The 13023-nt window shown below is 44.8% G+C and overlaps 1 protein-coding gene and 1 pseudogene across 1 annotated transcript; one reads left to right on the plus strand and one right to left on the minus strand.

The window, feature by feature from the left end:
• Positions 1-1927: 1927 nt before the first annotated feature.
• LOC100771477 lies at positions 1928-5469 on the plus strand (annotated as a pseudogene).
• Positions 5470-8525: 3056 nt separating this feature from the next.
• On the minus strand, positions 8526-12387 carry LOC100771766 (cystatin-9). Its single transcript, XM_027420876.1, has 4 exons — positions 12163-12387; positions 10629-10742; positions 9905-9966; positions 8526-8655 (listed from the first exon to the last, which is right to left on the minus strand). The coding sequence occupies exons 1-4, from the start codon at positions 12385-12387 to the stop codon at positions 8526-8528; spliced, it is 531 nt and encodes a 176-aa protein (XP_027276677.1).
• Between the last annotated feature and the right edge of the window lie 636 nt (positions 12388-13023).

The raw sequence follows: 13023 nt of genomic DNA on the forward strand, positions 1-13023 counted from the left end.
CTCCGCCCCCCTGACTCCCTTCTACTTCCCCATCCACTTCTTCTCCATTTCCACTTAGAAAGGGGCAGACCTCCCTTGGGTGCCAACAAAGCTTGGCACATTAAGTTGAGGAAGGGCCAAGCTTTTCCCCCCTTCATCAAGACTGGGCAAGGCAACCCAGCATGGGGAATAGGTTCTCCAAAGCCACAAGAGTGGGCATTCCTTCAAGAAATTCTGGTCCCTTGGAAGTTGCATATAGCTACAGATGATGGCTAAAGGTGCCCCCCAAAAGGCACCCAGCTTCAAGCCACTAAAGCACACATAGCACATCCTGAAAAAGACCTCCTGGTGCCACCTTTTCCTTCATGGAGAAGGTCTGGCCATTTGTGTTTAGTCATTGCTGATCCTTTTTGTTACTGATGCTTCCAAAAGCAGAACTTTGGTTCTAGAAGTCCTGAGAAGGTACTGAAACTTTCCTATGAGACCCATACGGGATGTTCAGTGACATGAAAAAAAAAAAAAAAAAAACACAGATGCTGCCCACCCCAGAGGGAAAGTCAATACCTACTAGGATATAACTTAGTGAGCCAAAACTCTTACAATGTGAGTCACAAGAACAAAAGAGGTGACATTCATTCTTTACTTATATCTTGAGATACCCGAGCCCAGACAAAGAAGGGAGGCCATCCCAGACCTTTATAGATATAGCAGGAATGTGGTCACATGCTAGTTAAAGTCAGAAGGGCCTAACACAGTCTCCAAGCTTTACATATGGACACAGATGCAGACTAACATTAGAAATGTGGACACGTGCTGGTTAGTCAGAAGTACCTGGCGCAGTCTCCAAACAGTACACGTAGACACAGATGCAGGCTAAACACACGCTTCACCATGGGGACATGGTTCAGGTGTGTCAGCCCAATTTGCTGCTGGGATAACAGGCTGTGACCATCTCTCCAGAGCCTAGAGCCCCACCCAAACTGTACTTTCTGAGCTGTAATAATTAAAGCCACAAGAGGGCACTAGTGGCCGTAGAACAGGCACATCAATAACCACCCTGAGACACCTACTCTTCTCCCTCTCCCTTTTCACATTCTCTAGTTCCTGTAGTCTGGGTGCAAACGCCCACCCCTCTGTAGAACCCCATGAGGGGATTGCTCTGATGTAAGTAGCTAGGGAGCCAGCAGAGTGCGGTGGGGCTGCACACCCCTGGGGCTAAGAAACTGGATTTAGGGAGTGCACCTGAGGTTGGATTCCTCAGCTCTGGAAACTTCAAGGTTGGCACCATCTTCCATTGGCCTACACCAGAAGGCCTGTTCTGGCTGTGAGGTGATAAGGGGCAATGCTGAGGTGGAGTGAAACATTCCTTGGGAACATCAAGCCAAGAGCAGAGACAACTGCCTCCCTAGTGCGGCGCTGCAGCTCTGGGATAAATAAACGTCAGTTCAAGCAGCTCCAATTCTCCCTTATCAAAACGCTCATTCTTTCCACACATCTTTAATCTGTTGTTTCCTGAGTTATCATTACGTCCAGTGGCCTGTCCAGAAATTACCTTTCACTAAAACCTAGCACCAGTGTAAATCTCTCAGTACCTAACTGTGGAGTGTCCATGCGAAGGCTCTTCTATACACCAGGACACAAGAAGCACCTAGACTCAGATCAGGGACCCCTCTGCCTCCCCGCCCAACTCCACCCCCACGTGCACTTATCCTCCGAAAACCATCGCCTGGGCCCTTTTGCTCCATCCAGAACAGGAGGTGAATAAACAGTTTTGGCTGGGGGAGGTGGTACCAAATGTGGAGGGAATTCATTGTGATGACAGAGAGGAGACCCAGAGGGAGGAGTTTGGGACCCAGGAAAAGAACTGAAGGCTTAGACCTCAGGGAACAGGGCTATAAGGGCTAAGGCAGGAGACAGAACCTGCAGCATACTGTGCCCAGCTGGAAAGATGTCTCTGCCTTGGCCAGTCTTGCTGGTTCTCTTGGGTTTCCAAGCCCAGGGAGCTCAGGCATGGTGTTCTGAAAAGGATAAACCCTACATTGATAACCCAGTCAGTGACCCTGACATAGTGAAGTTTGCTGTGAGTACATTCAACAATCCGAGCAAGGACGAGTATACCCACAGATCCATTCACATCATGAGTTTCTCAAAGGTACAGGTGGGTGACCTTGTCCACTACGCTTGGCTGTTTGCTGATGAAGCAGGCAAGTCAGTCTTCATTAGACATTTTTAGTCTGGGATTGAGTTACACATAGCAAATCAGTTGGTTTCAGGGGTTAGAATGCTTTATTAACTTATGCTTTCTTTTAAATTAAGTCTACTCACATAGAAATTACTATTCAATATTATCATGTTTTATGATAGTAATTAATTAACTAAAGGATAAGCTATAAGTGTGGAATGGTGGTAGACAACTGTAGTTTTAACAGTTTGGAAGCTGGGACAGGAGAATCTGGATTTTATGTCATAATAATAACAATAATAATAATAATAACAATAATAATAATAATAACTCTAGAATAAGTACTTCTAGGGGAGAATTCCTACTGAGCAAAGAAAATATTTACATAATAATTCCATGGACAAAGACTGAAAACATGTCAAAAACACGTTTTAAAGTTTTTGCTAGTGTATATTTATTATGCACACTAATAGGCTTTTTATGACAGATCATAAATGTATAGTGTATATTTTCATAATATTCACCTGCCATTACTCTCTCTCATCTCCCTCCCACCCTTGCTTATTTCCTTCTTCTTTGCAACTCATACCTTTTCCACTTGTCTATCTTTTTAGTTTTTGTTGACCAACTGAGTTCAATTAGAGCTACTTCCAGGGACAAGGCTAGGCTTTGTTTAGAGGAGCATGAGCAACATGCAAAGAGATTCAAATATTAAAGCAATTGGAGGTCTGGGGAGATGGCTCAGCCAGTAAAGCGCTTGCTAGACAACCATGATAACAAGAGTTGAGATGCCCATTCCCCCATGTGAAAAGCCTGACATGGGGACGCACACCTCCAATCCTGGTGCTGGGAAGGCAGAAACAGGAAGGTCTGGAGAGGGCATGTTTTTGACTAGCCTAGTCAAGCTGAGCGTCAGTTTCAATGAGATACCCTGTGTCAAAAAGTAAAGAGAGGAGCTGCTGAGGAAAACACCTGGTGTCACTCTAGGCTCCATGAACACACACACACACACACACAAACACACACACACAGACACACACACACACGTGCCCACACACACACACACACAAGCAAGGTTTTAAGAAATTGGGAAAGTGAAAGGAAGAGAAACAGAAAAGTTGTCAGTGAGGACTCACCAGCTGTCTTGTGACCAGGGACAAGCTAACTGTCCTGAGAGCCAGCTGCCAGCTCAGCTCCGTCTCTCAATCTCCTCCTACTCTGGGCCGCTGGCAGACTGCACTCAGTTCATTGAGCATATCAAACTATCTTCCTCATCCTAAAATGCTCCTTGGTGATGAGATGCCTACAGAATGTCCTCGAGATGTCAATACCCATCTCCTAATGCCACACTGTAGTGATGGGCGAGGAATACTTTGTTCTTCCTTCCTCAGCAAAGGCAGAGGGGTTTCAGCCCTGCACAGCACCGAGACCTCTGGGAACCTCTGCGGATCACTAGCTGATCCTGTTGTCTGAGCTCTCTTGGGCTGGAGTCTCACCTGTCAACTATGGCTATGGCCTTGCTAAAGGTAGCATTGGCCTTGTGGAAAGAAAAGATGGGAATGGTGGGAGACTACTGAAGGAATGAGAGAGATACAGTGGAAGGAAGCAGGAGGAAAATTTCAGAGTACGCACTATGAAAACTTATCCATAAAGCCAGCATTCCAATCCTCTGTGCTGGTGTGCTGAAACATAAGCATTTTCTTCATGTAGACCAGGTGACAGTATGCTGCAGATATATTCTTTGGGCTTCAATTTCTTTGGGTTGAGTTATCAAAAGAACTACTCCCCTCCCAGAGCCTGTCCTCTGGAGTTGCAGTTGCTGGTTCAGGCACCTATTGAGTGTGACGTGTAGACCTCACTTGGTAGAATAAAATGTGGAGACTTGAGGTAGATGATGGACTAGCGGTAGATGACTCCGCCTGTGGCTTTCACCTCCAAGAAAGAGATGCTAGGTCTTGGAGAAGCTCCAAACTCAGGAGAGAGTTGGGGTTTCTCCTCATAATTGACCAAAGACATGAGGCCCATCTATGAACAGGTAGCAAGAAGGGTCTGCTCACTTCAGTCTTTTTCTGTCTTCAGGAAAATCTACCAAGAACTTTCTTCATGAAGCTGAGGCTGAGAAGGACCATCTGTAAGAAATCTGAGGAAAGCCTAGATACCTGCCCCCTTCAGGACAGTCCTTAACTGGACAAAGTAAGGCAAGATACCAGCCTCAACCCCTTTCACAGTCGTGGGTGCTGCCAGGGGATAGAGGAGATGCAAGAGCAAATGACAGAGCCATGCTTAGAGATCCAAGGAGAGACCAATGGCAAACTTCCCAGAATCCCTTTCTAAACCTTAATAGGGAAAGAGTCCCAAAAGGCAGGCAGCATAGGTACAAGCTACAGAGACCTGGCCAAGCTTTGCCCCCAACTCTGCCTACTGCCAATAGTAGCTGTCTGTTCCTTGCACATCATGGTCTCATAATGTCTGTGTCTTCTTATGTCCTGTATCCCGGACCTGAGTAACAACTGCTCACTGTTTGGTCATGATCCTCCTCTTCTGGACTCAGAGGAAAGAGCCTAGTAAATGCTGATGTTATATTAGGAACCCTTCGTTGGCATACAGCTTGAAAAGGTAGTGAGAGAAGGGGTCAGTCCCACTGTTTTCACTCCAGGATCTATGCCCAGCTGAAGCTCCAGAACCTTTTCTGATGGACAAAAAAAAGGGCAGCTTAATTCTTGGGACATCCCCACTTAGGGCTCATAGACCCCTTATCAAGAACAATTAATAGCTCAACTAATGACTTTAGTCTGACAGTAGTCAAGTCCTGGGACAGGGCATCCCCTACTGTTCCTAAAAGCTTGTATCACACAGTGAAAGTCCAGAAGTTCTTCCTGGGGCCGCTTATTAGATGAGGACAGTAACACAAATGCCTCTGGATCAGGAGGAAGCCCAGCCGCAGACAGCTCACCATTCAAGCAGAGTTTGAGTTGGCGGTTACTCCTGTAGATCAAAGATCAACGTCCTCCAGCTGCTGGACAAGAAAGGGATAAGGTTGAGTAGACAGTATCCTAACCATAAACCACAAGCTTCCTGAGCCTCCTCCATCCACTGTCCCATTTTGATTATTTCCTTAGCTCTCCATCTGCTCCTTCACCATCAGCAACCCACACTCAAAACAGTTCCACATGTTGGAAATGACTTGTTCTGAGAGGCTTACCATGACTGAGATCAACCACAAGGATCTACCCACAGCACTTGTCCCAAGCCTGCTCCTTTTTCTGAAGATATCTGCCATTCATAGGAAGCAGCAACTACAGGCTTAAGAAGCTTTGTGCTTCTTGCAAATGTTTGGGGTTTCATGTCTTGGCATTTTAGAAAATTCTCTTTGTACGGATTCATCATATAGAGTAGATCATTAAACACCAACAAGTAATAACCTTTGTGGGCTATGGGCATGAGAGTGGAAGCTAAGCACTTAACGGAGTTCTCTCAGCAAGATATCCTGGTGACCATAGTGGCATCCTCCATTTTTTTTTATATGTTGAGAGGTAGCCCACATAGCACAACTACATCCATCTGAGCTTGGTCTCATGACATGACCCATGTGGCCAGAAAAAAAAATGTTGGTCAGCACCCACCTTCTCTAGGGCATCCCATGCACACTAGGGAAGAAGGCAAGTCCCTGGCCCTTCTCAGGATAGATGATGTTTGCTCTTGAGATTCCCCACACACCTTTCCCCAGGTCTCTGAAGCTGATAGATAATGGGAGGACTAGCTTCTCTATCCAAAAAGAGATCCCCACACAAAGAATAGCAGCAGCATCTCCTTGACACTTAAAAATGAAGACAGCCCTAGGAGCTTCTGCCATTAGAAAAGGAGCAACATTTCACAATCTTCAGGGGGTACATTGTTATTAATATTTGAAAAATACTGATGAACCAAAGGCCACTACGTCCTATCGAAGGCACCTGAACCAGGGTCCAGCACACATTCCAAAGAAGTCATAAAATAACTATTCTGATCTTTTGGGGTAGCTAATATCCTTGCCAACTATCTTCATGTTATCTTTGTTTCTTAGGAATCATAAACTATGTGTAAACTGATGAGAGTAGCAGTGTCCCAATAAGACTGCTGAGAAGTAAGTGGTGACTGGTTTGGCCTTTGGCCATAGTTGCCCATCTCTGACACTGAAAGACCCTTGATGTATACCTGTGCCTGGTGTTTACAAGTACTGGTTCCATCTAAAGCACCTGCATCTCTCCAATCTGCCTCAGGGTTTAGCACCAAAAGAATTCCATCAGCAGGTCATTTGTATAACACAGGTGTACAGACGTCAAGTCTGGGGGCCACACAGCCCCATGGAAAAGGAGGCAAATATCAGCCTGCCCCCTTAAGGCCAACCAATTCCAAAGAAATTTTCATATTAATTGGCAAAGTTTTCCAACGGGATAAATCTCCATGAGCTATACTCTAGAATCTAGAAAGAGAATTTCATACACTCTATGTTAAATGACATGCTCTTTTCAGATAATACTTAAGATCCCTTTCCACGAGTATGTCTTCACTACTTTTCTATATCTACTGCAGTTGTTTGAATAAGAATGGCCCCCATAGGCTCATATATTTGAATGTTTAGTCACCAGGGGGTACAAATCTTTAATAGAATTAGAAAGATTAGAAGGTATGGCCTTGTTGGAGGAAGTGTATCACTGAGAGTGGGCTTTGAGATTTCAGAAGCCTATGCTAGTCCCAGAAGCCTATGCTCTCTCTGTCTCTCTGTGTGTGTCAGGATGTAGCTCTCAACTACTTCTCCAGCACCATGCTTGCCATGATCCCACCATGACGATAATGGACTAAGCCTCTAAAACTATAACCAAGCCCCCAGTTAAATGCTTCCCCTTATAAGAGTTGCCATGGTCATGGAATCTCTTCACAGCAATAAAACAGTGACTAAGACACCTACTAAGGAACTTTAGAAAGACTATCATTCCCTAGATTCTTACAACCCAATGATTATCTTTCTCCCACTTCCAGGCTACTAACAAGAGACAGGAAATTTTCATTTCATCAGCCACTAGGAATAGTGATCTTTCCACCCCACACACCATATTTAGAGTAGCCCATATTCAGGAAACACCCTAGGCTCAATTCAAACCACACCACAAGCAGCAGTTACTCATATGGAAAGGCATTGGTCAGGACTTCAGAAGGTTGCAGATGAGGAAAAACAACTCATCTAATGATAAGAAAGTCCCACCTATCACATAGTGCACATATAATCAAATATTTAGCCATTGCAAATATGATATATCTTCAGCTTCCTTCTTTCAGTTTGTAAAATCTTTTTGGTTATGATGCTTATGCTAGCTAGTTTTTTTGGGGGGGTTGGTTTTTTTGTTTGTTTTGTTTTGTTTTGTTTTTTGAGACAGGGTTTCTCTGTAGCTTTGGAGACTATCCTGGAACTCAGTCTGTAGACCAGGCTGGCCTTGAACTCACAGAGATCCGCCTGCCTCTGCCTCCCGAGTGCTGAGACTAAAGAAGTGCACCACCACCACCCAGCACTTGTGTCAACTTGACACAAGCTAGAGTCATTTGAAAGGAGGGAACCTCAACTGGGAAAATGCCTCCATAAGATCTGGATGTAGGACATGTTTTAAATTAGTGATTGATGAGGGAGGACTCAACCCATTGTGGATGATGTCATCACTGCACTGGGTTGATGGTCCTACGTTCTATAAGAAGCAGGTTGAGCAAGCCAATAAGCAGTACTCCTCATGGCCTTGCAACAGCTCCTCTCTCCAGTTCCTGCCCTTTTGGACTTCCTGCCTTGGCTTCCTTTAACGCACTAGGACTTTGGTGTTCTGGTGACCTGAGTTCGTGGTAATGGTGAGGACTTCATTGGCCATGCTTGAAGATGTCTTGGTGACTAAGATGGAATGATGGAGTGTCATCTCCATCTCACAGGTGATGGAGAGACACAAAGGTTAGCCAGCTTGTTGTTGCTTTGACACAATAACTAAGAAAATCAACTTAAAGGGGGAAATTTTATTTGAGCTTAGAGTTTTGAAGGTTTCCATCCACAGTTTGTTAGTTTGTTATTTGTGGGGCTTTGATGAGGTAGTACATCATGGTAGGAGCTTGTGTCTGAACAATGCCTCTAAATGCAAAGGATGTTAGGACACAGAAATAAAGCAAACGCTTGATGTCCAGATATTCTTATAAGTATCATCATGATCTAGCTTTCATCAGTAAGTTTCACCTATTAAAGGTTCTACTGCTTCCTGACCTAAGCCTGGGATGGGCAAGGTAGAACATGTGGTGGTCTGGATACTGGTCAGAAGAGCTGGGCCTAGTCTATGTCCATAGAGTCGTCCTGGAGTCAAACCTGCTGATATTGTTGAACAATGGAATCTACCAGGATAGTCCCAGCCCCTATTGGCTGGAACATGATGGTCCCATGATTCTGGTTCTGCTGAAGCCAGGGTAAAGCTTGGATCATGGGGAACAGCCTAAAAATTGGGGGAAAGTTTGTAGCCCAGTTCACTAGGGCCAACCCAGTTGACATGGAAGACCAGGTTCCCCTAGGATTGTCCTAGACTCTATAGCCAATAAAACCATCCTTACTTGGGGTAGGTCTAGAGTCCCAGACTGTGGGTCCATTTGGTACTAAAGTTGGTGTGCAGTATATCTGGGAGTCACCAAGGCAAATCTAGTGTTGGCATCCAAAGCAGATTCTAGTCTTATCTCACCACCAAAGACAATGTATGCTTCCTGAGGATGGGGACAGTTGAAAAAGGTGATGCAAAACCATTCTTCCTGGTCAGAGTGTCTCCTTTTATTTCTATGTTTACCATAGGTCCTGGAATCTCACCTGATCTCTGAGGTTTGTGAGGATATGTTCATGTGCACACAGTTGTTCAAATTGAGGTTTTTATAGATAAATACTATCAAGTCCTCCCACCAGCTAACTGATGTCATGCAGAGATTATTTTAAGATTTATTTTTAATGATGTTTAAGGGAGAGGTATGTGCAGATATGGGTACAGGTGCCCAGTGAATCCAGGATAGGGCCCTGAAATTCAAATTCAGGTTCTCTGTAAGAGCAGTAAGTGCTCTTAATTGCCTCTCTGAAGGCCACAGTTCAGTGGCTTTCTGTAAACATTTAAGTGTCCATGTTACTAATCTTGGGAATTGAGTTTTTCAAATTCTACAGTCTTAACTATTTTGTGGACACCTTGACTCGTTAAGAAATTAAGGAATCAGCAATTCTTTAGCAAATCCAAACCCTACTTGTTCCTTTTGTCACCAGAGGAGCATGAAGGCCACTCTCTGGAGATCAAAGAGCACTCCCATGTGCTGGAGTAAGAGAGGCAGAAGCTCTGCCTGGGTCCTATCTTGGGTATTTGATACCCTGAGAGACTATAGCCATTTTGCTTCTGGACTTGTGTGACAACAGTTTTGATACTTCTTATTTATATCTCCTGCTGCCCCCACCCCAGGAACTTCAAGCCATAAAAACATACACAGAAAGCTTTCAGAAATGCAATATTTAATGAGCTATTCTAAATGACAAAACAAAAGAAATATGAATCCTTCCTGGTTATCATCCACACACCCAGTCTTGACCCTATACAATGTTGCAAAACAAGGAACATGAGAGCCTAGAGGCCCTGCCAAGGTTAACCTCTTCATGGATGCAGAGTAGCGCAGGGCAGGTCCGTGGATGACTCCAGTCAGAGGAACTACAAGCAGTCATACTTGTAGAGCTTGAATTGTGTTACCCAGGGAAAGGAACCAACAGTGAACAGGCAGGTAAAGGTCTGCGGGAAAAGAATAAGACAGGACGGTGAAACAAGAAAGGGAAGGACGTCTGTGGCATGTTATCCAAAAATCATCCATTTCATCCTTTCCCTTCCATAGACCAATAAGTAGCAGAAGGATACAAGGGCATTCAGACATGACTATCCAGTGAACCCAGTCTTGACCGTGATCTGAAGCTTTGTGGTAACTCGGGGTACTTGTTTCCACTCACACATAGTAGACAGTGACCTCTAGAGGAATGTCTAGGATGTCTGTGTAATTCAAACACCTAACAGCAATGGTAGAAAAGCACCCTGTCAGAATTAGCCACTGTGATGATTAGTTTCACCCTAACACAGTCTAGGACCATCTAGGAAGATCATTTCAGTGAGGGATGGCCTAGACCAGATTAGCCTGTGAGAATATCAGTTGGGGATTGTCTTGATGACATTAATTACGCAAAGACTCAGCCTACTGTGGGTGGCACCATTCCCCAGGTTTGGAACCTGAACTGTAATAGAGTGGGAAGAATGAACTAAGTACCAGAAACTTGCATACATCTATCTTTCTCTACTCATAACTGTGGATGTCATATGACTAGCTGCCCTAGTTCCTACCGCCCCACCCTGTCCCTGTAGCATCCACTGCTGTAAAAGCTATGGATGCTCGTATCCCGTCTTACATTATTCAGACTGTAACGCGACTGAAAGGGGCAAGTGTCCAGGCTTTCCTCAAATTTCTTGCACATGGTTCTACGCAGCTGAAGCTTTATGGAGAAAGCAACTGGAAAAGACATCTGCAGACAGAAAGAGGTTAAAGTGAACACACCCTTCTTGCCTCTTAAGAGGTTCTGTGACTGCTCAGTGTGTGAAGAGATTCAGATTCTCCTCCACTTGGAGTTCCAGGCCTAGCATCAGCTCTATGAAGGACAGAAACCATGGAGGTAGTCTCTAGATTAGGGAGCTAAGAACCAAGAGGGGGGAACTGCTGGAAAGCAGAGAAGTCAAGGCTGAGGCTATTATCTCTAGGCCCCGCAGCCCACATTTGGCCACAAGAAACCCAGACTTCACTCTCAGCAGACATCTGAACCTACACCTGCATTCCAAGAGGACACAGGACATGTTCTGGGAGGGTGGTGGCTCTACCAGTGTTTGCTGGATAGTTAACCCTAAGACACGGAGCTTTCTCAGCTAAGCTACAAGTAAAACACCAGCAGTACAAGCCCAGTGTTTCAGGAGTAGCCTTGTTCCTTTTACAGTGTGTCCTGAAAACCAGCTAGGTGCTGCACTGGGCAGGGCTGGAGCCCCTCTGTTTTTCCCTTGCCAGGGAAGGAGGAAGAGACTGCCCCTCCCCCACAGCCAGAAGGGCAACATTGGAGGTGAGCATCACTACCCTCGCTGCATTCTGTAGGGGGCATTATGGGATGATGAAGAGGGTCTGATGTGGTCAGTTGGCAGAGTGGGTCAGCCAGGAGTCCTAAGCAGGAGGGAATGGAGAGGAGGCGCTGTCTGGTGCTTTCAAGAGAGATAGTGGCTCTCTGTGCTCCGTGAGTCCTCAGTATCATTTCCGTTTATCTTTGCTTTGCTCTGTCCATTCTTACCAATTACTGTTTTGTTTTGTTTTGTTTATTTGAAATTTTGTGTCTGGCCTAGTTTTCAGCTTCATCCATCAGCACCTTTTTGTGTGTGACTCTTTTACTTAATAAGTGGTTTTTAATCTGCTTAGAAATGTCTGCTCTGTGAGCTCCAGTGGCACAACTGGTTAGCGAGAGGTAGTTACACAGAAATGTCTGCTCTGATGGCTCATCAGGTAAAGGCATTTGCCACCAAACCTGACAGCCTGAGCTCAATATCCAGTATCTACATGGTGGTAGGAGCGAACTGATCCCGAAGTTTATTCTCTGACCTTTGTGTGTGCCAACACACACACACACACACACTGAATGAAATATAATAAAAAAATATTTAAAAATAAATGCTCATTCTAAAATGACTCATTTAAAGTGTTTCAAAGCAATACGAATGGCATATGGATCTCGTATGTAGATACAAAATGATCCGATTTTAAAAGAATCTGTAAGGAAAACATAGGTTTAACCACTGAAACTAACTGAAGTAGGTTATGTGTAACCTGCAAAAGAAGTGGATTGCCCTCTCCTGTCCCTCACTGAGGAGCAGGAACATTCAGGCAGGACAGCTGAGGATATGGTCACTTACCTCTTCCTCCCGCCAGGAACTCAGGATTTGCTCTACTCTGTAGGCATATTCCCCCTGACTTTTCTGGTTGAATGTGTTCACGGCAAACTCCACCGAGGGAAGCAAAGACACAAGGGTGGTGGTTTCCTCACTGGCCTTTGAAACTGGAGGAATGGTGAACTGGAAGCCTAGGAGAAGTAGCAGCATGGCTCGAGGGAGAGTCTTCCTTTCTCCTCGACAGGACATAGTGCCGGAACTCCACGACCACTGCTTTGCCTGTCTCATTCAGCCTGTCAGTCCCATGGGAATTTATCAGGCACAGCTCTAGCCCATAATCTCTTCAACATGGGCACAGACTCCACCTTCTTAGTTGCCTCCCTGATGTACACCCTCTCCTATTGTTGCTTGCTCCAACAAAGATTTTGTTGTTCCTGTTGTTGGGCTTTGTTTTTAATTGGTTGGTTTCTTTTCTTAGTTTTTGTTTTGTTTTATTTTATTTTGTGCTCTGGCTGTCCTGGAACTCACTATGTAGACCTTTGTTTATACATTGCTCATAGGTGTTCTCATGACACAGGAGTAGCAGAGTTATTGGGAAAGAGATCCTGATTCCCCAAACACCAAAATAGTTTACCGTTTTATTTTATTTCTTCCAGAAATAGTGTGCTTACCACTGGTTCAGAATTTCCAGTATGGTCTCTGTAGCCTCTGATATATCAGAGTGTCTCAGTTATTCATGGTAGCTGAATCTTTTGGGGATCCATGAGCATGGGCATGCAGGCTCTTTCTTGTACCTTGGTTTCCACAGGAAGCAAACCTGGGAATATCTTGACTCATGTCTCTTCCTTTACCTAGGAGAGAGAGGTGTTCCATTGTTCAGAAAAA

Source organism: Cricetulus griseus, chromosome 6 (assembly GCF_003668045.3).
Source record: "Cricetulus griseus strain 17A/GY chromosome 6, alternate assembly CriGri-PICRH-1.0, whole genome shotgun sequence".
Classification (NCBI taxonomy): Eukaryota; Metazoa; Chordata; class Mammalia; order Rodentia; family Cricetidae; genus Cricetulus; species Cricetulus griseus.